Source organism: Macaca mulatta, chromosome 11, assembly GCF_049350105.2.
Source record: "Macaca mulatta isolate MMU2019108-1 chromosome 11, T2T-MMU8v2.0, whole genome shotgun sequence".
NCBI lineage: Eukaryota > Metazoa > Chordata > Mammalia > Primates > Cercopithecidae > Macaca > Macaca mulatta.
This window is the reverse complement of record NC_133416.1, coordinates 120,708,025-120,734,018: the sequence shown is the minus strand read 5'-3', so window position 1 is coordinate 120,734,018 and position 25,994 is coordinate 120,708,025. Positions and strand designations below refer to the sequence as shown.

The window sequence follows — 25,994 nt, the reverse complement described above, 5'->3', positions numbered from 1 at the left end:
GCAGTAAGCCCCAGGGCAGAACCAGGCCTCCTAATGCTGAGTGTGGCTAGTCCCTGACACTGGCTGACGTTCTTTCTACCTACTCTCTCCAAATTCGCCTCTGAGACAGTGAGGGTTGCAGAATAGAAAATCCCTGCAGAGTGTAGAAGTCCAGTGACCTGCCCACAGTCTCACAGCTGGGAAGGAGCAGGTCTGTGCTTTTTCACTAGAGCAGAAACCAGAATTCCTCCTCTCCTCCCACTTCTCGATGTTTCCAGGGAACCTGTACAATCAGCAGTCACTCTATTTATGTGCACCACTGAGCCTGGTTGGAACTGCAAACTCCCTTCTTTAGGTCATTTCGTATCTTTTCCTGGTTTCATATTTAATCTTCCCCATTGAACTCCTGGGGCAAGAACTGGGTCTGATGCATCTTTCTGCTTCCCGCCCTTCACCAAGTGTCTTGAGGCTCAACAAATACCTGCTGATTCAGTTTGATTCTTTTTCTTTTTGAGATAGAGTCTCGCTCTGTTGCCCAGGCTGGAGTGCAATGGTGCAATCTCGGCTCACTGAAGCCTCCACCTCCCGGATTCAAGTGATGCTCCCGCCTCAGCCTCCTGAGTAGCTGGGACTATAGGCATGTGCCACCACACCCAGCTAATTTTTGTATTTTTAGTAGAGATGGGGTTTCTTCATGTTGGCCAGGCTGGTCTCGAACTCCTGACCTCAGGTAATGAAGTGGACAGGAGAAATATTTGAAGGAAGGAAGAAACAAGCCATTGACTGAATAATGCCCACAGCCCTGGGTTGCTCTTTACTTACCTGGGTTTCTATCCCCTCCCTCTTTGTCACCGTGTGTAAAACACCAAGGCAGTCAAATTCCAATCTCTGGGCTTCAGATGCCTGTAGGGTAGGAGTAATGATGGAAAGAAGGGCTTGAGATTTAAGCTGTCAGAATTTGCCTTCAAGGGATCACTCCTCTCATCCAGTAAAGGGGACAGGGGAAGGGAGAACAATGATCAGTTCAAATAAACTGATCCATACCCTAATCAAGCCATTGCAGGGTCAGGGTTGCTGATCCATGATCTCCACTTCACAGAGAGGTAGCGCGATTCCTCCAAGTTCACACAGCAAAGGAGTGGCCTATTTAGACAACATAGCATTCATCTAATAAAAACGTCCTTTTGGAAGAAGGTACTGGTGAGTTACCATCCACACCTCTGGATTCAATCTTGGCTTTGCTAATGACTGGTTGTGAAATCCTGGAAGAGTTGCTCAACCTCTCTGCACCTCAGTTTCCTCATCTGTGAAATGGGTGGAATAACAGCGCCTATGCTGATGACACATGGGAAGCGCTTTGCACAGTGTCCGGCGCATGCAATCTCCAGACAAGTTGTCACTGCTGCTTACCTTCCCAAGAGCACCCGAGAAGTGATGCTAATGGTGCAGATGCCTTGCACAGAAACAGATCAGAAGGGGACATATTTTAGACCAGAAGGACTTGTACCGTCTCTCAGACTTGAGAGAGGTGGCCGCCTGGCCACCTCTGCGCACACCAGGCCTGCAGACTCCACAGGGAACTTGGCCAGGCTGAGAGCTATGTGCAAAATAGCTGGATCAGCGCTCTCCAGAGAGGGACCCAGTGGCACCTTTTGAGATTCTGAGGTCTGGTTTCCTCAGGACCTCAGGACCTCAGATATGCCAAAGCCTCCCAGAAAGAGGGAGAAAGACAAACAGGCTCTGAGAGGTTTTCACATTTGCCCACCAGGAGAGAGCCCTCTTGGAAAAGCCCATGCAGCCTCTGGCCCTGGAGTGCTGACCAGCCAGGGATCCCCATTGGCTCACGGGAAGTGGGCGGGGCCTGGCTGGGAGTGACACGCCCCCTTCCCGGTGGGACGTTCAGTGGGGCTGGGCAGGGGAACCAGGGCCTCTTACCAGCCACAAGATGTGAGACAGCTTATCTTCACCTCTGCACTTTTGATATTTTGAGCTGAGTAATTCTGGGGCTGCAGAAGGAGCGGGGCACCCTTCTGTATGTTGTAGAGTGTTGAGCAGCATCCCTGGCCTCTATCTATGTAACATCGCCACTCAATTGCGTCAACCAAACATGTCTCTAGGCATTGCCAAATGTTCCTTGGAAAACAAAATTCCCTTTTACTACTCTCCCAGTGAGAACCACTGGTGTAAAGGCAGCTTCCCAAAAGAGGAGGGCACAGGAAGGGGAAAGAGACACATAGGTTAACAGTGGTGGGTAGAAGGTGAAAGAGAAGAGGCAGGAAAGGCAAAAGTACCTGCTGGCTTTAGGGGCAGAAAAGGACTTTTTTAAACCCTGAATAGATCACATTAGTATCCCTGGAGATCTGATCCAGGAAGCTCTCAAATCCTCCTCCTTCACACGGAGGCACACCCCTTCCTATTTTTCTTAATAAGAGCAGGATTTCATTCTGTAAATACGTATTGATTGCTTTTTGTAGACAAGGCACTTTCATGCATCCATTCCAAATAACTATTCAACAAGTCTGTAATGTTATTGCTATTACTTAATATTTCATCACTAATAATTAACTGAAACCATCACAAGTTGGGCATTTGCCTTGTGCCACGCACTGTGCTAAGCGCCTTACATTTGTCTTCTCATTTAATCCTCCCAACAACTCCATGAGGTTATTAGTTTCTTTTATCATTATTATTTTTTCTGGTTGACAAATGAGGAAAGTAAGCCTCAGAGTGAATAACTGAACCAAAGGCACCCAGGTTCATACACTTTTTGGTGAATAAATGAATAAATAGCCCTTCTTCCTCTGATATCCATAGTAATGTGTAGATGTACAGAAATTTGTGTTGATGTGTAGGTCTCCTCTGCTAGGCTATGAGCAGCTTGTGGGGGGTGGGAGGTGCTCATTCACAGTGGCTTCTGCAGCCTCTAGTACATTCCCTGGTACACATAGTAGGTGTCCAATACATGTTTACCAAATGAACAAATGAAGGAGAATGCTTTGCACGTTTCTAAGTTACCTTTATAAACACCATCCCCCAGTACCAGCACAAGCCCTTTCCCATATTGAGTTTTGTTCAAGGGGTAAAGGGTAGGAGACGTGCAATGGACACACATCTTTGCAGAATGCTTCTGTTATGTACAGGAAAGCTCCCCTGCAGGGTGACAGTGGCTCAGACAAAACCTATGGGAATGAGCTCTGTGTGAAGGCAGGCCAGCCCCAGCCCTGGGACTGGATATTGAAAGGTCCTTTCATAACTCCAAGTACATAGCTCTCTACACCTCTCTCTCCAAGAAGATAACCCTCACCTTCTTTCTCTAGCTATTTCAAGTTCCAACCAAATGAATGCACTTACTTTCACCTGGGGGGAAAAAAAAAACCTTCTTTTTGTAAAGAATAAAGAAAGTCACCCCCAAACAAGGCCCAGTAACACCAGCTACTCTGCAGGGTGCTTCCCAGTTTCCCAAACATCATCTCCCTAAATAATCCCGGTAACTCTATAAGGCAGGCACCATTACTGCCCCATTTAACAGATTAGGAGACTGAGATTCAGGATAGCTGGGCATTCCCACCTGCCATTCATGAGCAGGTTAGCATGGGAGCTACTGGGACTCTGAGTCAGCTCCTCTAACGTCAGAGCCCTCTTCTACCTCCACAGGTAAGAGAAGAGCTCTTGAAGGAGATGAGCTCTTAAACAGTAAGTCTCATCTTTTCCCCTTTGCATCTCAGCCTCTTTGCTCCATTGCCTTCCCCCATCTCTTACTACTCTGCTTCCTTTTTTTCTCCTATACAAGGCTCTAACACAAATAAAACAGACCAAAACAATCCCTCGTGGCTATTCTCTGAGACAAACATACACCTTTTTTATGTGATGGCTGCCATAAAAACCAGTATACACTTTTATCCCCATCCCTCAAATGTGGAAACTGAGGCACAAAGAAGCTAACTGACTTGCCCTCTGTTGCACAGCTGGTGAGTGATGAAGCCAGATTCCAACATAGGAGCACCGGGTCCCAGAGTCTGGGTGTTAACACTATACTCCATCAGCTCCCCCACAGATGGGACTGGTAACCTTTCCAAAAAATGTGTAATTTAGATGTCTTCTTGATTCGTTGTGTTTTCCACTATCACCCTTTTTTTTTTTTTTTTTTGTAACTAAGTGAAGATTTCAGATCCAGCAAGAACAATTAAAATCACACTCTGAGGCCATAGACCTGCTTCTCCACCCCAATGTGATTCTGTATCTAGTCCGAAGAATCCACCCAATGACTGCACTCTCTTGGGGTCCTTGGACAAGATTTTCTTTCATCCTCTTTCCAAACTGGAAACCCACCCAGCCAGCTGCTCCATTTGCAGACCTCAGAAGATGGGCAAATAAAGCTCAGTCTTGTCTCAGCTCTGCCCATCCATCTCCATTCACTTCTGTAGCTCTCTCTATGTATTCATTCATTATTCATTCAGTCAACAAATATGTATTGAACAACTATGGTTCCAGGTACTGAGCTAGGCACTGGGGATTCAACAGTGAACAAGACAAACACAGTCTCTCTGCCCTCATGGAACTGATATTTTATTAAGAAATACAGACAATATGCACCTAAACATATAAATAGAATAATTCTAGATATTGATAAAAGCTACAAAGAAAATAGACAGAGAGGAGGGCTAGACAGTGACTGGGGATGGTGTGCTTTTAGACAAGGTGGTCAGGAGAGGTTTCTTCGAAGAGTTGACATTTGAGCTGCGATCTAAATGACAAAAGGGAGCCAACCGTGTAAGAATCTGAGGGCAGAGGGGAAGCCAAGTGCAAAGGTCTTGAGGTGAGAAAAACTAGGTCTGTGTGAGCCACAGCGGGGGTGGGGGCGAGGTGAGCAAAAACCAATCACAAGGAGCCCTGCAGACCAGGGTGAGGAGTATGGATTTTATTCTAAGTGCAATGGGGAGTTGTTGGAGGGTTAAAAGCAGAATGACAAAACCTGATTTATGATTTTAAAATATAAGTTTAGTTATAGTGTGGAGAGCAGATTACAGACGAGGGCAAGGAGAGAAGAATCAGGGAGCCCGGTCAGGAGGCTACTGCTATAAAACAGATGAGATGGTAGTGGCTTGCACCGGGGTGATAATGGAGGAGAAGATGAGAATTAGATGGGTTGGAATATATTTTGGAGGCAGAGCTAACTGAACTTGCTGGTGGATTGTATGTGAGGCAGGAGAGAAAGGGGAAATCAAGGATGACTCCTAAGTGTGGGTCCAAGAGATTTTCACATTAAGCTGGTCCCATTCTGTGAAATGCCCACCCAACCCACATGAAATGAGAGCCTCTGTCCTCACCATTTTCACTCCTTCTTTTCAAATTTAGGACTTAAGCTAAATTCAAGTCTAGACCACAGGCCATGAGGTCCAGGGAATTCAATGGGACTGTGCTAAAAAATATATATATATACACCATTGTAACCACAATGTAACCGTCTGTGTGGCTGTAATATCATGGGTTATTAGAGTAAGCACAGTCTCCAAAGCCAGTGAGGTCTGGGTTAGAATCACAGGCCTTCACAGCATACCTATAAGCAACTTAATAAGCATTTCTGGGCCCTCAGTTTCCTCACCCATAAAATAGGACCATGATCTATATCTACTAATTTTTAGATTTGCAATGAAGACCAAGGAACCAGATGCGCAGAATGATCATGAAATAAATGGTTTTTAAACAAAATGTATCTTTTTTGTTTGAGAGACACCCAAGGTCAAGACGTCTCTCCCAGTACCATGTGGCTCTGCATTCTGAGAGGGATAGAGGTGCATGGTCCAAAAGAGTGACCACCTTGGTCCTAATTAAAGATCTAAGGGTGTTTACATGAAAAGATAAGAGTTAGGGTCTGGAGAAACTGGAGTCTCACTCCCCTAACCCAAAGATACAACCCTTTATTGCAAATCCTTTGGGTTTGAGAATTCTGGTTCCTCTGCTTTTATGGGCAAATTAGCTCTACAATGTTCAGGTAGGGAGCCGGAGTTATTGTATTCCACTGGACTCATAAGTACCCCTCCCCCTTCATATGTATTGGCAATCCTAACAACTGGGCATAGCTGACACCCCTGTAGTGGGGAGGCCTGGAGGGTGCTGAGAAGACAAAATGAAGATGTGGCCCTAAAGCATCTGGGCTCTGTGGGAGACAGTGTATCTATGAGATGCCAGAGGAAACATACACAGCTCTCCGTGCACTAAAATGGGTGCTCCCTCACGAGGGAGGGAAAATGTGATTTTTTTTTCTACCCTGCACATACTTATTTAGGCAAGTACTGCATACTAATTTGAACACAGGAACACACTTGGTTAGGCACCATGCCAGGTGTCTAGGTAACACCATGAACATTTAGAAAATTAAGCACCAGATTAACTCTTTTGTACCCAAACTTTCCAAAGGAATCACTTCCCTCTTACTACTGATCCTGAAGATTGACATCCTTACAGATCTCATCTCTGTCTCAAAGGGTTAAGTCAACTTCATGTCCATCACTTTGGCCTTCACAAGCCATCTTTCTTCACGCAGGCAGGTGCCTTAGTCTGTTCATCACCAATCCCCCCCACCTCCAGCTCTTATTTTTTCTACCCAAGAAGTTAAGATGCCAGGGATATGATATTCCCGAAACTAAAATTTCTAAACCCCTTGCCTCTTTATCGGAATAAATCAGAGGGCAGATTCTTGGCATTTGTTATAGGTTAGTTGCATTGTTTTTAACACGAATTTTCATTTATTTAGGAGTGGAAATGTCCGTTTCTCTCCATTTTAGAGTACAGTTAAAATAAACCTTTCTAGCATCATTTATTTGGGAAGAAAGGAGAAGACACCGTTTTCAATCAATCGTTTTGTTCTTTGATATATGTATATACACCTGTGTACAGGGCGCAGGTCCTAAGGTGAGCCCCCCAAAAGGGAAATAAATTCAGGGGAAGGCAAGAGTCACAGAGCGAAGGGGAGTTAGAAGGATGGGGAGCGAATGAGCAGAGGGCTGGTTACAGAAGCCCTCTTGCCCCGGCGGCGGCGCCGCCGATTCAGCACCGCGGACAGCTCCTGTCTTTGTCTTGGTCCAACCTCCGGCCCCGGTGCACAGCCAGGCAGCCACCGTGGCTCACCCCTGCTTTCTCCCGCAAACCTGCTTAGGGAAGAAAGAAAGAGAGAGCAGAGCAGAACGATGGAGAATTTTCTATTCTCTCCCCGCATCCTCCGAACTCGGCTATGATACCATCCCACCGCATCTCAGCTGCCGATTATAACTCGGTTTCACAGGGAACCTCGCTTCTGCCTACACGGTGTTTGGGTGGGTGTTGGGGGGCAGGAGAGGGCCATGGCGAGTTCAGAATGGGTTTGGAATTCGTTTCACTGTCACTGCCCGAGGCCCCAGCCGGCCGCGATCTGTCCCCAAACAACGCCTCGCCTTCTACCAAAAAAAAAGAAAAAAAAAAAAAAGCGGCGATGCAGAACGTTTCGCGGGTGCCTATCGGGGCTGTGGACACGCAAGGACCCCCAGACCAGCTAAGCCTCGCCCCAAGACCCACAACCTCAAATCCAGGGAGCTAGAAAGATTAGAAAACGTTTCTTCCGAAGCAACCGCGTCCTGGGAAAAATAAAAAACAAAAAAGCTTGCTGAATTATGTTACAATCAGAACCCATACTCCCCAACCCTCCGCACCGTTTCCGCGGCGTTTTTTCTCCCTTTCGCCAAGAAAGGCGTCTGGCTCCGAGTTCAACAAGCTGCACCCACAGAGGCTGCTCAAAATGTGTGTTATTTTTTTTTCTGGTTCCTTTCGTAGGAGCCAGGTTAAAAGGAATTCTTCTCACGTTCAACCCTGCTCGAAATCTCGCTTCTGCCAGAGGGTGAAAAATGCCGTGCACGAAGCTCACTCGCCAAATCCCACACATATACGTAAACAAACACAGCACACACACACAAACACACACCCTCTAGCCCAGACTCAATAAAGTTACTCGCTTCCACCAAGCTTTAGGGAAGTAGGCCAGCCTAGCTAAGATTTTATTCTCACAGAATTTTTTCCCGAAGTGGGGCGCTAGGGTAGGGGTAGACCTGAGAGAGTAAGTTTAAGAATGAACCCTCTCCAACCCCTGCCTACGCACGGAAGGCTCTTCCTGTGGCGGTCTGCGAATGCCTTAGGAGGAAAGAAAGAGACCTCTTCGCAGGTTCCCTAAAGCCTGGGGACCCCACATGGGCATCGGGGTACAGGGAGCTCATCCCCAACCAACCACCCGAAAGACCCCAGTTTCTGCGGACTGATTTGTATTTGCCTCTAAAATAAGATACCTCACCCCCCACCCTCAAAAACACCCCTGGAATATTCTTCGAAACGGCACTCTGTCCTCCCCTTCCCCCTCCCCAAGAAACCTGGCGGAAAAGGCCGCCGCGCACTGTGCGGCAGCTCAGAGGAGTTTTAGAGAGCGCGATCCCGCAGTGGTCCCCGTGGAGCAGAAGGGTGCCCAGCAGGGTAAACATACTCGCCTTGGGAGGAAGGAGCTGGGGTCGCTTTCCCCGGACCCCTCCTGCCTCCCGGGGTCCGCGGCGGAGGGCGCCTGGGGGAAGGGTGGGCGCCTGGGGGGTGGGCACTGTCCCCGCCCCCCAGCCCCTTGGCTCGCGGTGTTCAGCCGAGCTGCTGTGTAAACCGCCGCTTCCCGATGCAGATTTCCCTTTTAACACCTTCTAAACAAAGGCTAATGAGGCCACTGCATCACTCTATCAACACACAATCATTAGCAAGCGAGAAATACACGCGCAGGCACACACGCGCGCGCGCGCGCACACACACGCACACAGCGCTGGGGCTGCCGAAGTAGGGCCAATTCTAAAGGAACCCATATTAGGCTAACAAAAAGGAGGTGGGATATGGAGGGGCGGGAGAGGGGCTGGGAGAGAATGGAGAGAGAGAAGGGGAGAGCGTGTTCTCTTGATACCGAAAAAAAGGCCAAGAGAAAAGAAAGAGGAAGCACACGCAGACTGAAACATGGCTGTGCTGTTTGGAGGGAGATTATTAGAAAGTCTGCGGACCCTTATTTTGGAGGATAGGGTCCCTGCAAAGCTCTTCCTCCTAGGTCACAGGAGCTGGAGTGGGGCTGCAGGTGTCTTCTTAGAAATAGCTCCCAAGGTCTGGTTCATGGCCTCTACCATCAGATAGTCTCAGTGGGGCCAGAGAGCCAAGACTACAGCCTCTCACGCCCCAGTACTGCCTGCCCTGAGACCCCGAAGGGCCAGGGTCAGCCTCCAGGCCCAGCCAGCTATGCAAGGATGAAGAGAAGCCTGACTAAGATGAGTGCTCAGCTGGGACCCACTGCGCACCCAGCGCCACTGGCAGCCTGGAATCCAAGTTTCACCCTTGGAGAGGTGGGCCACTCTGTGCTAAGTGTGGGGCTTTCCTCTCAGAACAAAAAAAGTCAGGGTTTCCCTTACAGGTTGGAGGACGCGCTTGCTGCTTTCCTTCTGTCTCTCCCAGGCCCCCTTCTGGCCCCCGGGGATCAGCCCCAGACTTCACCCTCCCAGCAACTGAGTGTGTTTTGCCCAGGGAAGGAGCACCTAGCAGAAGAAGGCAGCCTGTTTTTGCTTGCCAGATAGCCCAAGGTGTGGGACCTCTGGGGGAAGGGTGTATTCCAGGAGAGGGGCTTGCAGTAAGGAACGAGGGAAACCCACGCCCCACTGCAGCTCCAGAGGGACCTCTGAGCTGGCCGGCACTCACCAGTGCACTCACTCACTTGGAGGCTGGATCTCAGCCACTGCCCAACCTCCATTTGCTCCAACCCTCCACTTGCTCCAACCGCAGGGTCCAGGGCCTGTCCCCCGAGGGGTAGTAGGCCCAGTGGACTTCCAGTCGCTGGGGCCCCTGATGCTACAGCCCCAGAAGTCTGACTCAGTGTTGGCCCACCCCTGCTGGATCCCACAGGCAGGCCTCTTAAAGTTCCAGCCCGGATATTGGACTGGGGTTGAGTTTAGACTCAGAGCCCTGCTTTTCAGTGCTGGGGGGTGAATGCAGAGGAAGATTGGGCAGGGAGTAAACTTGGTGAGGGATGCCATTGTTTAATTCCCACTTCCTACAGCTCTCCAAAGGAAGGAAGGAAGAAGGGAGGCAGGGAGGGAGGGAGGGAGGGAGGGAGGGAGGGAGGGAAGGAAGGAAGGAAGGAAGGAAGGAAGGAAGGAAGGAAGGAAGGAAGGAAGGAAGGAAGGAAGGAAGGGAGGGAGGGAGGGAGGGAGGGGAGAAAAAAGAAAGGAAGGAAGGAGAGAAAAAAGAAAGGAAGGAAGGAAGAAAGAGAAAAAGAGAGGAAGGGAGGGAGGGAAGGAAGGGAGAAAGGAAGGGAAAAAGGAAATAAAAGGAAAAGGAAAGGAAAGGGGGAGGGAGGGAGGAAGGGAGGGAGGGAAGGAGGGAAGGAGGAGAGAAGGGAGGGAGAGGAGGAATTCCTTGCCTTTTTGATTAAACGTCCCAGGTCGGGCCTGCCCAGTTAACAAGACCGTTAATTAAGCCGAGCACGATTCAACTGACAGGAAGGCCCTGCGCCCCGCAGAGATGTTCTGGAGACCAAGCAGTCCACGGCCCAGCGCCAGTGGGGCACACTAGCCACGACGTCCCCGCCTCCCAGGGTTCCACGCAGGCCAGGACACTCTCCCTGCCTGGGCTCCGGGTCGCTCTCAGCCGGCCATCCCCCAAGGGTTCCCCAGAAAATTCACCACTCGCACCCCACCCACCCCACTCCCACCCCCGCCATCCCTCTCGCATCCCTGCCCGGATGTCTAGGCCTGAGCACCCGTTGCGCCCCGCCGGCGTCCTCTCTGGCCCGCCTGAGAGCGCACGGTCCCGAAGTCCTCGGGCAAACCCGAACTGCGGAGGGCAGAGGCTGGGCTCGCTGGTTCTCGCCAGAGCGCCACACCAGCCGCTCTCCTCCCGCCTCCAGGCGGCGGGGCCCAGCCTTCACGCCCGCTCCTACTCGGGGGCCCGATTCCTTCCGGCGGCGGGCGGTGCTCTGCGGCGCTGCGGGACGCTGAGTGTGTATGCGAGGCGCGGCCTATATTTACACCCCAAACAAAATAATTACACTTTTGTCGGAGGGAGAAAGCCAGTGATTAGGCGTAGGCTCTTTGCGGCAAAACAGTTTCTCAGTGGTACACCAGTATAATTTTTCACGGCTGGCTGAAATCAAAGAGGGGAGGTAATGAATCCGGCGAGCAATTTAAATTTACAATTTGTAACGCCGCCGCCGCCGCGCAGACCCGGCCGAGAGCGCAGCTCAGAGGCACTCGCTGCGTTTGTTTAATGTTAAAGCCGCGCTGGCTCTTGGGGGTGGGGTGGGGGGAGTGTGCGTGTTGGGGGTGGGAGCGGTAATGATCGAAGTCGGGAGAGGACGGGCTGGGTCGCACAAGATGCCACCAAGAGAAGCGGGCAAAGCGCTCGCCTCTCCGGTCCCCCCAGTCACCCGGGCCCCCAGCGCGCGCGTTTCCCAATAAAGGGTGCCACTCCCGGCCGTTCGAACAGAGGAGATGCCTTAAGAGGAGCCAGGAGAGGGACTGGCTGCCAGAGAAGACCCCCTTTCCTGCTTGGCTGCAGAATCTCCCAGGCCGGAGACTTTCCGGTGAGGAATAGGGAGGTGCAACTGAAAAGACCTCTTCAACCCGCGGGAGGGTCAGCTCCAAAAGTCCGGAAGAGCCCTCATTCCGGCCGCTGCCCGTGTCCCGAGCTGGAGAACTCAAGAGATGTATCACCCACGCCCCAGCTCAGCGCTCCTCAAAACTCCCACCCCAGGCTAGTGTGCGCCTCCTCGCCCGTAATTAATTACCGAACTCAAGGGGGAATATGCAAACCGCATATTACTAACTCTACAGGGCTTAAGTGATTGGAAACAGATTATTATCTTGTTTGTCTTTTGTCTGTTTTACTTATCCCGCCGCCGTCTGTCGAGTTGTAATGTTGATACTCTTTACTCTAGGAGGAAGATTTTTATATAGTAAATTCCATCAACATCTTGTATAAGTGACATTGCATCTCCATGCATTACCCTGTTAAGACACAAGCGGTTTATTAGTTACATATAGGAGGGGATTTCGCTGCCTGGTCGCCATCTGTTAGCGCTGTTAGGGTGGGATGCGTCTAATAGCTGGTCTGCTGGCATTTTCCGATGCTGTGCACCGGGGAAGGTGGTGGGCTAGAAAAGGCCGAGTGGGTTCTGGGCAGCTTGGTAGCCCAGGTCCAGGGAGTTCTGGAAGTGGGGCTGAGCTGTACTGAGGGTGAGGCCCCCAACGCAACTCTGGGGGGCTGCAACAAGGGCAGGATCGGTAAGTTCCCCTACAAGAGATGGAAGGTCAGACCAGGGCTTCTGGAAACAGAGTCCTCATCTCCTGCAACCAAATATTCAGCCCCAGGTAACCCACACTTATCCCTACTCAGGGCTACTGTCATTTGTTCCCTCTTCCTACGACCTCCCTGGCCTGGTCACATGGTGGCTGGGGCTTGGCTACTCCTTGAAGCTCTCTGGGAGATGAGGACCAGTGGGTCTGTCCGAGATTCAGATAGAGCTGAGTACACAGGCCCCCTGACACCACCAGTGGGTGCGCAAAGCCTGGGCTGGAAACACACACCACACAGGGCACTTTGGATATTTTGTGGGGTTTGGGGGAGAATGGGCTCAGTGTGCCTAGTCTGGAGCAGAGAAGAAAGTGGTTGGATGGAGGTTTTTAATGACCACGGAGCACGTGGCAGGGGTGCAAGTGTTCCCCCCATATCCCAAAATCTGCAGGATGCACAGTAAGGAGCACTCATCTCAGCGCTGAGTGGCATGCTGGATTTGGAAGCTCCAGCAGAGAGACCAGGAGAGGAGAACAAAAAAAAAGAGAGAGAGAGAGAGAGAGAGAGAGAAATGGAGAAAGAAAGCAAGGGAGAACCAAAGGAAAACGAAACAGAAAGAGAACAGACTCTGAGCACAAGAGAAAAACGGAGACAGAAAGGAAAACAGACATGTGGCAAGAACTCGGGAGACACAGAAAAAGCCCAGTGAGACAAAGACGGAGAAGGCAGCATGATTCACCTCTGCCGGGAGCCTGAGCACCTCTCTCCTCTCCGGGTTCTTATTTCTTTCCAGCTCTGCCCTGCCAGAGCTCAAGTATCCTTTAAGCCCAGGCGGGCAGAGCCAAGAGCTGCCGGAAACTGCGGTTCCATTTGAAGTCTCTCATGGCCGAGCCTAGGAGACCAAGTGAGATTCATCCTGCCTGTTCCTGGTTGAGCTGGGCTCTAACCAGGCTCACTACTATGCTCTGTAGATGCCTGTCCCCTGACAAGCTAGAGGGTCAGGTAACAGCACCAACAAGCAGAAGTTGTCCGGGTTAGGGATTCCTTTTCCAGCGGGCTGGCTGGTGAGTCAATGCTCCACTCTGTAACCAGCACTCACCAATTCCCTGTCCCTAGCAAGATCACCTCCCCTAGATAACTGTGGGGGACAGTGCTAGACCTGAAGAGGAACGGGGACAAGTGGGCATTCCTGAGCCCCAACACAGGCATCCACAAATCCTGTTATCTCAACCTCCAAATCCACAAAGGTAAGCGCTGCTAGGAGTACACACACAAACACAAATACAAGCATAACCGCCCCCCCCCTCCGTCACACACACACACACACACACACACACAGCCTACAGGAGTTGCATAAACAAAAAACTACTGTTTGCACAAATACACACATTTGCAGGCACACACACACAGCGACTGGCACACAAACATAGCTCTTCAAAATTCTGCACTCACAGACAAAACCAACCCAGCTCAGTCTCCTATACACAGGGTCTCAAGTATGCACGCCCTCACCTACACACAAACACACACATTCAGGTTTTTAAAAGTACACCTTCACATCAATGCTTGCAAACACAGACACAAATGTGCTTACGTTAATGCACACGTACACATGAAAACATCCTCACATTTTTGCGTCCTAAAATAAACACACACACATAGGCACAGACCAACAAAAATAAAAGTGCACACGGTGATAAACACAAACATTAGCAGGACCATACGCAATTACAAACACACGAATCTGCACACACAAAAACGCACACGCAGAAATGTACTCACAGGATTGATGGTACTAATGCAATAAACAGATGCAAAAATGGAATTCTCAAACAGCAAGTATACACTAACAAGCTCAGGAAATACACCCAAACAAACGTTCACAGCCAAGTGTTGGCACAAACCCCTCTAGCTCCAGCCCTTGGTCCCAGGCCCTACTCCCTCAGCCCCCTTTCCAGAAGCGAAACGAAAATCCTGGTTGCCCATTCTTGGCCTCCCCAACTTGGAGCCCTGGTGGCCACGCTGGCCCCGAGGGAGAGGAGGCCTGGTCCCTTCTCCTCCTCAGACCCACACACCCCCTCCTCACACACACCTGCCAGCACCACCCCGCTCCTTAACACACACACACACTCTCTGCTCACACTCTGGGAGCCCTGCCGAGCACGGAACACACGTGCGCCGCTTCTCCTGCGCCCAATGAGGGGACAAACTTGCACACCCAGCCCGCACGGCGTGAATGCAAACAGCGTTTTCATAGTCGCTGGTGTCCCCCGCCTCAGCCGTACGACCCACTCACCACAGTGCCCATAGGCTGACCTGGAATCTGGAAGGTGCAGCGAGGAAAGGAGAGACGTGGTGAGTGCCACCTCCGAGCTGTCTGCGGGAAGACCCGTCCACCCTCAATCTCCCCCTGTCCACATCTCCCTCAGAGCCCCGTGAGCAGCGTACTCAGGCCTGAAACTCTGGAGTTCGGGACCAGGCCAGACTGCACCCCTCCTCCTCCCCCGCCTCCCCACCCTGGGCCTGGGCCTGCGCTCGGTGGCCTGGCAGGAAAACCTACCCAGGTCGCGCGGCCTCCACTAGCTCTCTCCATGAGAAAGGCCCGGCTGGGCCCCAGCCCCGTGTATGACAAAAAGAAGCCGGGGCCGGCTCCAGGAGCTCAGAGAACCGCGCTGACGCAGCTTCAGAGCGCAGACGGGGCGCGGGGGTGGGGGAATCCAATCTGGGCTGCCTGGGCTGGAGAAGGGGAGGTAGGTGTGGGGCGTGGGGCAACTTCTGCAAGTTCTAGGGATGGTAAAGGGGGCAGGGGTACCTCCCGGACTAGGCCTTGGAACCCGTGATCCCCAAATATCTGTGAGGAGAAAAAGAGAGGAAGAGAGACGCAGTTTTCCGTATCGCGCGGCCCCCGCCCCGTCAGCCCCAAACTGGAAGGTAAATACTTACTTAGCCTCCGAACCAGGTACAAGCTAATACTCAACAATACTGATGCCTTGTTTTTTTTGCTCTGTCCGGACCGCAACGCTGTAGCCAATTTAGATATGCTATAAATTTAAGAGGTTGCCATGGCCACGGTGCGCCCATTGGCCGCTGGGCCCCCTACGTGCCGCGCCACGTCACCAAATCTGAATAAGGATGCGCGAATTACGCGGCGACCAGACAAAGATGAGGATCCGGACCGCTTGAAAGTGGGGGAAAGTGCCGGCGCCTCCGCCACCGGGGAAAGCCGCTCCGCAGCGCCGAGGCCAGCAGCCACCCGAGATACCTGGGGAAGCCCGGAACAGGCGCCGGGGCGTGCGGCCGGTGGCATGAGGTTGTGAACGCCACCCCCACCCCCACCATCCCACTCCCGGCAGCCCAGCGCCAGGCCAGCGATTGCCCAAGGACTTGACCGGCTGAGTCTTGGTCCGGACCGGACTCGCCCTGCAGCTGCTGAGACAAGAGGCGAAGGGCAGCGGAGGGCCCGGCAGGCCCGAGGGCCAGGGGCCCAAAGGGAGGGCAAGGCGGCTGAAGCCGCCGGGGCACGGGGCTATGATGGTGCACTGTGCCGGTTGCGAGCGGCCCATCCTCGACCGCTTTCTGCTGAACGTGCTGGACCGCGCGTGGCACATCAAATGTGTTCAGTGCTGCGAGTGCAAAACCAATCTCTCGGAGAAGTGCTTCTCGCGCGAGGGCAAGCTCTACTGCAAAAATGACTTCTTCAGGTAAGAGGCCGCGCCGCGCCGCTGCCTGCGCGCCCACCCTGCGCGCGCTCCACTGGGGAGCTGGGGAAGGGGAGACCCCCATACCCATCCCAGCCTCCCCGGATCATAAGCTTAGATGGGGAGCGGGCAGCACTTTGCTCTCCTCTTGTCCTCGGTACAGGAAAGGTCCCGAGCCCAGGCGGAGGAAGAAGGACGCTGCTTCGCTGCCTCACGTTGGCTCGAGGCCGGCTCAGAGCGCTGGCGGGGCAGAGGGAGGAAGCCCTGACAAACTTGCTCTCTATCCCTCTCCGCCCCTTCCAAGCGGCTGCAACCCCAAGACAGAAGCTTCAATCCCTGTCCCGAGAGAGAGGAAAGATTTTTGCCTGAGTTAGAGACGCCTGGAGGCTTCTCACTCCAGGCAGAATGTGTGAGCCCATCGACCCGCAATCCCAAACAGAAACTTCTCAGCTCCGGAAGGGGCCCAGCGAGGAAGGTCTCCCCTGGTGACGGGAGGAGAGAACCTCCCCACCCCCATCACGTCCCAACCCCTTAAACATTTCCTCCCATGTTGAAAAGCAGAAACGAAATCGAGGCTGAGAATCAGGACCTCTGGGGTCTAGACTGAGCTGTGGCACCTCCCCAGCACCCCCACCCCTGTGGGCCCCCTGGCTGGCCAGGGCAGATCACGTCTCTGGGCCTCAGTTTCCCCAGTCTGGAAGCCAGTAGAGTTTTGGGCAGCTGAGCCCTGCCTGTTTCCCCTGGGCACCCAGAGCCGGCTTTGTGAACAGGAATTCCCCGCGCTGAGGAAGGGGGGCGTGAAACACGCCATAGAGAAAGGCAGCCTGCCGGCCCCAGCGACTTCGCACTGGGAATTTGAATAGGAGAAAATGTCAGCCGCTCCTTTACACGTGTAAACTCCCTGGACCCGGAGGCCCGATGTCCCTAATGTAGCAGTGCTTGCAAAGCGCCTAATGATTTTTGATAAGGTGCATATGGCCAATTACGCTGCCGGATAAGGCCAAAAGTGACTTATGGCTTCTAATGCCCTCACTACATCAATGTCACCCAAATTCACCCTGTTTAGAGACATGGGTGTGAGTAGATGCAGGGTCCCCAGAGTCCTGGGTCCTCCCCCACCCCACCCCCAACCTAAGCCTCACCCATCTCCCATTTCGGGGGAGGCTGACTTTCTCCCTGAGCTCAAAGAAGAAAGAAAAGGAATGAGATCAGGAACGCGGGAAAGGGGGGATTTGAGAGATTCCTCTCCTGGCCTTGCAGGGTCTATGATTGTCCTGCATTCACATTCCCCTGCTGCCTGCCAGGCCAGAGGTTTAGGGGGGCTGAAATTCGTCCCTGCTCTCTAGGGTCCGTCACTATGAGGCCCTGCTGTCCACAGCTCCTGATTAGCTCCAGCGGGTCCCAGAGCGGTAGATTGGAAAGCCTCTCCATTGGTACTGGAAATCAGTGGAAGGTTCCCTCCTTTCTGCTTCCTCCTTCCAGCCTAGGAGAAAGGCTCTCTGCCTCACGGCTAGGCTCAGCCAGCCAGGCAGATTGGCCCTAGCTAGGCACCAGCAGACTAGAAAGGATCCAGGAGGCAAAGCCACCAAGTGGCCCAAATTCTCCCCTCCTGGCTTCAAATCATTCATGGACTCTGAGTTTGCCTGGAGCAGCCCAGGCAGGCCTGGCAGGGGTTGGATTTGGGGAAGGACATCTTGGGGTGCTCTGGGCTCTCTTCTTGGCTGAAGGCTGCACCCACTGCTCACCCCTTCCCAGCCCAGGAGAATCTCAAAAACCCCAGTGGAGGCATGGCAGTCCCAGTCCCAAAAACAGCTCAGAACATTTGTCCCAGTCTCCTGCTCTGGCCAGAGCACTCAGGATTGGGGTTCCGTTTAACAGATATGGAAATGGGGACTTCACAGAAGCCAGGTCGGGTGGGAAGAGGTCAGGGACTGGGAAGGACTGGATACAGTCCCACCCCGCAGTGATGGGCACCTTGTGTCCACAGGCGCTTTGGCACCAAATGCGCTGGCTGCGCGCAAGGCATCTCGCCCAGCGACCTGGTGCGCAAGGCCCGGAGCAAAGTCTTTCACCTCAACTGTTTCACCTGCATGGTGTGTAACAAGCAGCTGTCCACTGGCGAGGAGCTCTACGTCATCGACGAGAACAAGTTCGTGTGCAAAGACGACTACCTGAGCTCATCCAGCCTCAAGGAGGGCAGCCTCAACTCAGGTATGAAGCCTGGGCCCCTCACTAGCCTTAGGCCTTAGCACCCTCCCACCGTGCCCAGCCTGGCACTCCCTACTTGGCCCCCGGTATGCTGTCTGTGCTGAGCTTGGAGCTCATCAGCCCCAGGCAGTTCTAGGGCAAGGCAAGGGGATTAGAGGCTAGAAAAGAGAAGTGGCTTTGGAGCAGTTTTACAGGGGATCTGAGAGCTGCCAGATCTTCCCCACCCTCCTTCAATTCAGGAGCATTTTCCAAGTTGCCCTCCTCCCCTAATTTGGAAGCGCACAATTCCCCCTTGTGTCATTTGAGCTCCAGGTAATTTCTAGATGCACTGGGAGGACATTAATTGAGGTCTGGAGAGAGGAGGGAAGTGAGAGGAAGATCCAAGCCCCAAGGGAATCTATGCCCTCCTCATCCCCTCTCCTTGAAGGTGGGAGTTCTCCAGAGGGTACGCCTCCCCCTACCCTTACCCAGGTACTAGCTGAGACGCGCGGAGAGGGCTTAAGAAGCGCCCATGCAAAGGCCCAGCCCCTCCTGGAGAGAGTGGGCGGGCACCGGGTCCCTGGGGGAGGGGCTGTCGCAGGTTTGGGAGGGAATCCAGAGGGACCGGCCGTAGCCTGGGCCGGCGTGAACCCGCCACTGGATTGAAGAGGCGTCTGGTCGTCGCTGACGCCTCTGTCCCCTTCCCGATCCGTCCGCCCGCAGTATCATCCTGTACGGACCGCAGTTTGTCCCCGGACCTCCAGGACGCACTGCAGGACGATCCCAAGGAGACGGACAACTCGACCTCGTCAGACAAGGAGACCGCCAACAACGAGAACGAGGAGCAGAACTCGGGCACCAAGCGGCGCGGCCCGCGCACCACCATAAAGGCCAAGCAGCTGGAGACGCTCAAGGCTGCCTTCGCCGCCACGCCCAAGCCCACGCGCCACATCCGCGAGCAGCTGGCGCAGGAGACCGGCCTCAACATGCGCGTTATCCAGGTGCGGTCCGGGGCGGGCACAGCTCCTTAGGCCCGCAGGCCCGGGAGCCGGGAGCCTCAGAGGAGTCTCCCGCCAAGCTTCCTTGGCTACGAGCGCGCCTGGTTCTGGTCTGGGAGCAGACTGTAAGCCCGATTAGGGCACTCGCCCGAGGTCAGGGACTGTGAGCCGAAAGACTCCATGTAGCCCTGCTGTCTTCCTAGTGGTGCGATTTGGGGCCGGGTCACTTTACCTCTCTGAATTCCGCCCCCCACCTCGCTCAAGGAAGCTTGTAAGACTCTCTGGGATCCGGGATCACCCTTTAACTCCCACCTTTCGAGCAGAGAAAGAGGCGATGCCCCCTCCCTCCCTGCGCCGAAGCGCGGGCAGACAAACGGCCAGAGGCTGGCTCCGGAGCCGAGGGGCCGAGGCGAGAGTCGTGCGGAAGGGAGGCCTTTATAGAGCCGTCAGGCCGCGGGCGAGCCGAGGACCAGGAAGCCCAAGTCTTTATGAGTCGCCCCACGGGTCCGCGAAATCCTTCACCCTTGGCTGGTTCGCCGAAGCCCCTCTCCACCCCTCCCGGCCTAATCCGTCCCGGCCCCGCCTCGAGGGAGTCCTGGTGCGGAAGAGGCGCAAGGACCCAGCGGGGGCAGCCCAGGCAGGGAAGGGAGGAGAAGGGAGGAGAGGGAGGAGAGGACACTCTGATCCCTAGCTCACAGCCCCCTCCTCTGTCCCAGGTGTGGTTTCAGAACCGAAGGTCCAAAGAACGCCGGATGAAACAGTTGAGCGCCCTGGGCGCCCGGAGGCACGCCTTCTTCCGGAGTCCGCGGCGCATGCGTCCACTGGGCGGCCGCTTGGACGAGTCTGAGATGTTGGGGTCCACCCCGTACACCTATTATGGAGGTAAGGGGCGCCCCGGGATTCGCTGCTCCGCACCTGCCCTGTTCTGGGAACTGAGGGCAAAGGGTCCTGGCCGGCGCGCTTTCCGCCGCAGAACATCACCCACTCTCTGGACACACAATCACGGACACATGTACACTCACCCACATCTCCTGGACACAAAATCAGACACATGGTCTCACTCACACAGTGATGCACACAGAAGCACACACGAGATGCAGTGACACACTCACCCTCACCCACGCAGGGCACAAGGTGCACTCACACTTGCGTTCAGACACTCCAGGAACGCATATCTAGACAAGATCGCACGATCACGTACAGATAAATTCTACCCTCTCACACACAGGTACACTCACGGAGACACAACCCCACATAGGCACACACTCCCACCAGTCACACTGAGGCCAGCACTGGCAAATCCACATGCATGCCGCCCCCACGGACAGACACACAGCCTTCCCGCCGCCCTGGGCCCCTGTGCCTGGTGTACTTGGTATGAAGTGGATTCTGAGCGCTGGAGGGTAGTGTCAGGGGAGGGGATGGGGGTCTGGGTTCATTCCAGGCCGCCTGCTCACTAGCGTCGAAGGCAGCAACTCCTGTTCCGTGTGGCGGGGTGTGTGTGCACAGTATCTGGCAGTGTTAGCCCAAATGCCGGCAGTAGATCTGGGCAGGACTATAGCCCACCCTCCAGTCCCAAGCCCCCTGGGGTTCCTACAGACTAGGAGCACAAGGGCTGGGTCAACCCCAGATTTCCACCGTCTTTGGGGCTGCAGAGAGGGAGGAGCCCCAGTTTACAAAGGCCTTCAGATGGTGGTACCAGGCTTGGGCTCGGAGTGAGCTGTCCCCTTGTCACCGCAGCTTTTCCTTCTCTCGCTTCCCTCACACTGGATTGGTGAACCATCCCAACTCCCCCTACCCGTTTTTTTCAGCTCCTTACCCTCAGCCTCATTGCTTGAGCTCACCGAGCTCACCGTCCAGTTCTTCCCAGGGCTGAAGGCTTAAGAAAGCACCTCTCCTCTTCTGTTCTGAAGCTTCTGAATTTGGAGAGACCCCAGGGCTGCCTATGTCTGAGAGGCATCTGCACTTCTGAGTCGTAGCGCAGGTTAAGAAGAGGCAATTTCTCTTAGAAAGTGGGTTCAGTGGCAGTGCTGGGAAGGCAGGAGCTAGGCACCCAGGTAGACCCAGAAGGTAAGGGAAGATAACCCCATCACTAACGTCAGCACATCCGGAAGCCTGAGGGGGGATTAGACCTGACCAGGGCCCCTAGAAATTGTGGGCAAAATGCCAGGCTCTGCTTTCTTTCAGGGCAGAGACCCCACGCAGTGGCAGGGCTCAGGCTGGAGCGCCACAGCCGCCCAACCCTGGACAGCCCCCCAACGCTGGAAAGCCCCCACCCCTGGACAGCCCCCAACCCTGGAGAGCCCCCCAACCCTGGACAGTCTGGATGGTGGGCGTGTCTTCCGGGGTCTCCACTCACCGACTCTCTCCACCTAAATTTGCCTCTTTCCCTACAAAATCTGGGCCCAGAGCAGCGAGGTAGTGGGGGAGGTACCGGCCCGGAATTTTTCCCCGCCTGGGTAATTAACCAAGGTTTCCCCGAGGACCAGTTCGCCCCCGCCCCGACTATCCCACAGCCTCCTCTCCCTGCGTGCTGGATGGGGTGGGGAGCTGGACACGGGGGCCCCTCATTCCGCAGAATGGTGGGGAGGACTCCCCAGCCCCCAGCGAGGCAGCCCCGCCTAATCCGCGCTGGGAGATCCCGGCGGCGGAGACCGGCAGCGGGCGAGAAAGGGGCCGGGCGGCGGGGCCGGCGGCTCCCCGTGGGAGCGCGGACAAAGCCCCAGCTGCGGCTTTTGTGCCCTTTTCAGACGGCGTTTGTTCCAATTACCTCCGGCCCGGCCGCCATATGGGTGGAGGCGGCGCGCACGGCGCCGGGGCCGCGGCCTTCGCTGGTTTTCCGGCTCGCTGCGGGCCGCGGCCGTCTCCCATCCCTGTCCCTTTGGGGCTCCAAATTCGCCGCTCCCCATCTTCCCCTTCACTTTCGGGGAGAATTAAATTAATGGTTTTAAAAAGTAATTGGCAACCGTTTTAGCTGTTGCTTAAACTGCCTCCTAGCCACGCCTCCAGACACCCCCCATTTGGAAAGATTTCAGGGTTTGGAGACGCAAGAGGATGGCAGGGGGCATTAGGAACTCGCCCCTTGACTGAGATCCCAGGACTCAGCAGGGGGAGTGGATTTGCAGAAGAGACTCAGGCTTCTGGGCGCGCTGGTTTTCCCGCCGTACAAAGCGGGTGCCTGGTACAAGGTGGTCCTTTCGTGAGGTCCCCCACGTCAGTCCTTCAGGGCCCCACCTGGTGGGGGAAGGCAGGATATCCCGAAGGTTCTGGAAAAGGGGCTATGTGAGGAGGTCAGAGGGTTGGTGTAGATTTGTTGAGGCAGAATGGGTTTGTAATCCAGAGTCCCTGCACCTCCTGAATTTGTGGGCAAAATTCGCATCTTTGCATTTTCCTCGAGAGAAAGAGCCCATAGCTATCAACAGCTTCTCAAAAGGTCTCAGTGTCAGATGCTTCAGAACCCGGGGCAAGGCTGGAGGACCGAGCTTCTACCCCAAGGCGCCGGCGGAGCTCTGGGCATGACCCACAGCATCTTCGTGTCCTCCCCCTCTCCCAAGTCGCTGGAGCTCAGTTTTCTCTGTCTCAGGCTAAGTGAGGCCGGTACAAACGGTCTCACCGGGATCGACGCGGGGGCTGTACTTGGCGAGGCAAAGGACTTGGACTGGGTTGGTGGGGCGCAGGGACCGAATTTAGGGCTCCAAGGTCTTCCTGCCCGGCCTAACCCACCAGTCCCTCTGAGCTCCGACCGTGGCCCTGATCCAGTTTCCCCCGACCCGGTTGCTTCCCGGTCTCATGCATTTCGCGCTCTGCTCTGTCCGCTGGTTGATCTCTGCCAGGTTCCTCTCCCCAGGCCTGTCAGCCTCCGCTTCTCTGGAGGTTCCTGGGACTCACCTCTGATCCACCGTCTTGCGTTCTCTGGGCGCATCGACTTCTCTCCATCTTCAGGCTCACTCCTGACCCTTGCTGCGGCCCCCGGGGTTTCCATGCGTGTCTCTCACCTCGGCCGTCTCACCTCTTCTGTGTCTTCTCGACTCCTCCGCGACCCTCCGATGTCTCTGGCTGTCGGGTCTCAGCCGCAGACTCTGCGTCTCTGGGTCTCTTTTCCGCCTTTCTCTCTGCCCCTCTGCGGATCTCTCCGTCTGTCCCTCGCTGTCCCGCATCTCTGTGTCTCTCACCGACTCTAAGACACTCAGGGGTCGTTCTGTATCTCTGTGTCTCTGGCCGCCGCCGTCTCTCTCCATCTCTAGGTGTCAGGGAACCTGTGAATTTGAAGCCTCCGAGTTTTTGCCGCGTGTGTGTCCCACGATATCGGAGTCTCTCCCGTCTGTGTCTAGTCTCTGGCAGTCGGAGTCTCTTGCCCTTTCGAGATCTCTCATTGTCTGTCTCCGCAACCTTCCCCGTGGGTCTGCGACTTCCACTGTCTCTAGGGGCGCCGGCCTCCGCAGGTCTCTCTAACCTCGGTCGGTGTCGCGCGCTCCCCTCTCTGGCCCTCTCGGGTCCCCTCCCCGGGTCCCGGGTAACACCCCCCCGCCCCCCGCCTTCTTCACCTTCTCTCACCGCGCCCTGTCTCCTTCCCGCTTACCCCCCGCAGACTACCAAGGTGACTACTACGCTCCGGGAAGCAACTACGACTTCTTCGCTCACGGCCCGCCTTCGCAGGCGCAGTCCCCGGCCGACTCCAGCTTCCTGGCGGCCTCGGGCCCCGGCTCGACACCGCTGGGCGCGCTGGAGCCGCCGCTCGCTGGCCCGCACGCCGCGGACAACCCCAGGTTCACCGACATGATCTCGCACCCGGACACGCCGAGCCCCGAGCCGGGCCTGCCGGGCGCGCTGCACCCCATGCCCGGCGAGGTGTTCAGCGGCGGGCCCAGCCCGCCCTTCCCCATGAGCGGCACCAGCGGCTACAGCGGACCCCTGTCGCATCCCAACCCCGAGCTCAACGAGGCCGCCGTGTGGTAAGGCCGCCGGGCCGCCCCCCGCGCTCGGTCCCCGGGGGCCCCGCCCCGAAGCAACCTCCTGAAACCAAAACGCCCGACGCGGACACGGTGGGAGACGTGGGTATCCCTCGGGGGTTCTCTCTCGGGTCCGCACTCAACTGGCAGCTGCTCCTCGGCTGGACGCCGAGGGGGGCCGACCCCCATCTCCACTTCATGGGCTCTCCAGGGGCCTCAGCCCACCGCCAGCGCTCTCCCGGCAACCGCGAGCAATTTCTTGGGACCAAAGTCAATACTCCGGAGGGTCAAGAGATTTTGAGCACGCTCTAGACTTTCCTCGGGCCCCCACCCACCCACCCACCCACCCACCCGGCCACCGCCACCTTTTTGGACTGAGAGAGGGTGAGGCCAAGAGGCGGAGACGGTGTTATTCCCTCTCTCTGCAATCCGAGGGGCATTTTGTAATCTTATTTCTCGCTGTGCTTTCCCCGTCTTAAAAAAAAATGATAAGAAAAGGAGGAGAGAGATTGAAAGAGGGAGAGGAAAGGAGACAAGATGAGGAAGAGAGAGATGGAGAGAGCGTCAGCCAGAGGGAGAAGACGGAGAGCGAGCGAGGAACTCGTGTGAACCAGGAGCCACCTGAAGGGAGACCGAGCCACCTGCACGCTGGCGCTCCCTGGTGGCCAATCTTGAGGCTCAAGGTCAGCTTCTTTAGGAAGGGGGCTGTGGGTCAGGACGTGGCCAGCCGGGTCCACCTCCCGATCTTCCTTACTTTGACGTTTATGTTGAGCCCGAGGGTGCAGGCCGGACTCGAACACGCGCACATCCTGCTCTCCCCCTGGGTGAGGCGCCAGGGTTGCTGGGCTCAGACCCACAGACCACCCTCCCTGCCCGGGGCCTGGAGGCTGGGCCGTCAGGATGTACAATATTATACTTTTTTGGAAGTTGAATGCTTCTAGTTTCCTTATTTTGTATAAAGAAGAAACAAATAAAGTATGTTTTTGTGTTTACTGTTTATTTATTGTACTCTAGTTATCCGGGGTTGGACATTTTTATATTTTTAAGAGGAGGTAGGGCAGAGTGAGGGAGGGGAAGCAGAAAGAGGTTTACCTAAAAAAAAACAAAAAACAAAAAAACAAAAAAATCAACTTTTTTAAAAAAGAAAGATTAATAAAAAGAAAAAATGTTTTTTCCCTCAGCGCTGTGTGGTTTTCTTTTTTTGTCCCTACCTTGATAATGACTCAGAGGTAATGAAACCACTCCTTTCCCTGGTTCTGTCTCTGACATTAAACCCTTGATGGATGCAAAAACTTCTGCTCACCCAAAGGGGGAGCTCTTCTAGTGACTCCTAGGTTCATGAAAGTGGCTGTCCTCTTTTGACAGCTACTATGTGCCAGGCACTGTATCTCCCCATGCTTTATGTAGTATCCTGCTCTAACACAGGCCTGCCCAGCATATAGTAGGTCTTCAGAATGTTTGATGAATGAATGACTGTGTGATTTGTTTGTTGCCAGCACCTCAGAAGAATTACAACTTCACTCCTAACTATTCCCCGGTGTAATTTCTGGTGGCCCAAAAAAAGAGCAGGCTGGTAAGCTGATGCTGGTTATCTGCAAGGCTATGTTAGGACTGAAGTGCCCCTCCTCCCCAAAGTGAGGCTGTTGTGCTCTGCAAATCTTGTGCAGTGCATGCTTGTCTTTAGATAAAGGCATGAGGGAAAGAGTGTCCAGTGAGATTTAGGAGGCCTGAGGCTACTACCTAAAACAAGTCACTCTCCTTCGACTCAGTTTCCCTACTTGCAAAAGCAGGGGTTGGAGAGAGTTCTTTCTACATTCCCTTCCAACTCAAACGTCTGTAATCTCAGCACTTTGGGAAGC

General features: G+C 54.5%; 1 protein-coding gene and 1 long non-coding RNA gene across 2 annotated transcripts; one reads left to right on the top strand and one right to left on the bottom strand.

Moving 5' to 3' along the window:
- Window positions 1–6,824: 6,824 nt before the first annotated feature.
- On the bottom strand, window positions 6,825–15,326 carry LOC114670955 (uncharacterized). The gene is made up of 2 exons (XR_003720812.2): window positions 15,247–15,326; window positions 6,825–7,127 (listed from the first exon to the last, which is right to left on the bottom strand). It is a non-coding gene; the product is annotated as an uncharacterized LOC114670955 (long non-coding RNA).
- Window positions 14,443–25,315, top strand: LHX5 (LIM homeobox 5). Its single transcript, XM_001111705.4, has 6 exons — window positions 14,443–14,658; window positions 15,331–16,004; window positions 17,989–18,212; window positions 18,912–19,189; window positions 19,903–20,068; window positions 23,775–25,315. Exons 2-6 carry the CDS (start codon window positions 15,832–15,834, stop codon window positions 24,140–24,142), a joined length of 1,209 nt encoding a protein of 402 aa, XP_001111705.1. The 5' UTR covers window positions 14,443–14,658; window positions 15,331–15,831; the 3' UTR covers window positions 24,143–25,315.
- Window positions 25,316–25,994: the final 679 nt, after the last annotated feature.

What these genes read in the sequence shown, in the direction of transcription:
- LHX5 (XM_001111705.4), top strand. Translation starts at nt 15,832, where the DNA reads ATGATGGTGCACTGTGCCGGTTGCGAGCGGCCCATCCTCGACCGCTTT. An exon ending in TGCAAAAATGACTTCTTCAG is followed by an intron (nt 16,005 to 17,988) that starts GTAAGAGGCCGC and finishes TTGTGTCCACAG; the next exon opens with GCGCTTTGGCACCAAATGCG. An exon ending in TCAACATGCGCGTTATCCAG is followed by an intron (nt 19,190 to 19,902) that starts GTGCGGTCCGGG and finishes CCTCTGTCCCAG; the next exon opens with GTGTGGTTTCAGAACCGAAG.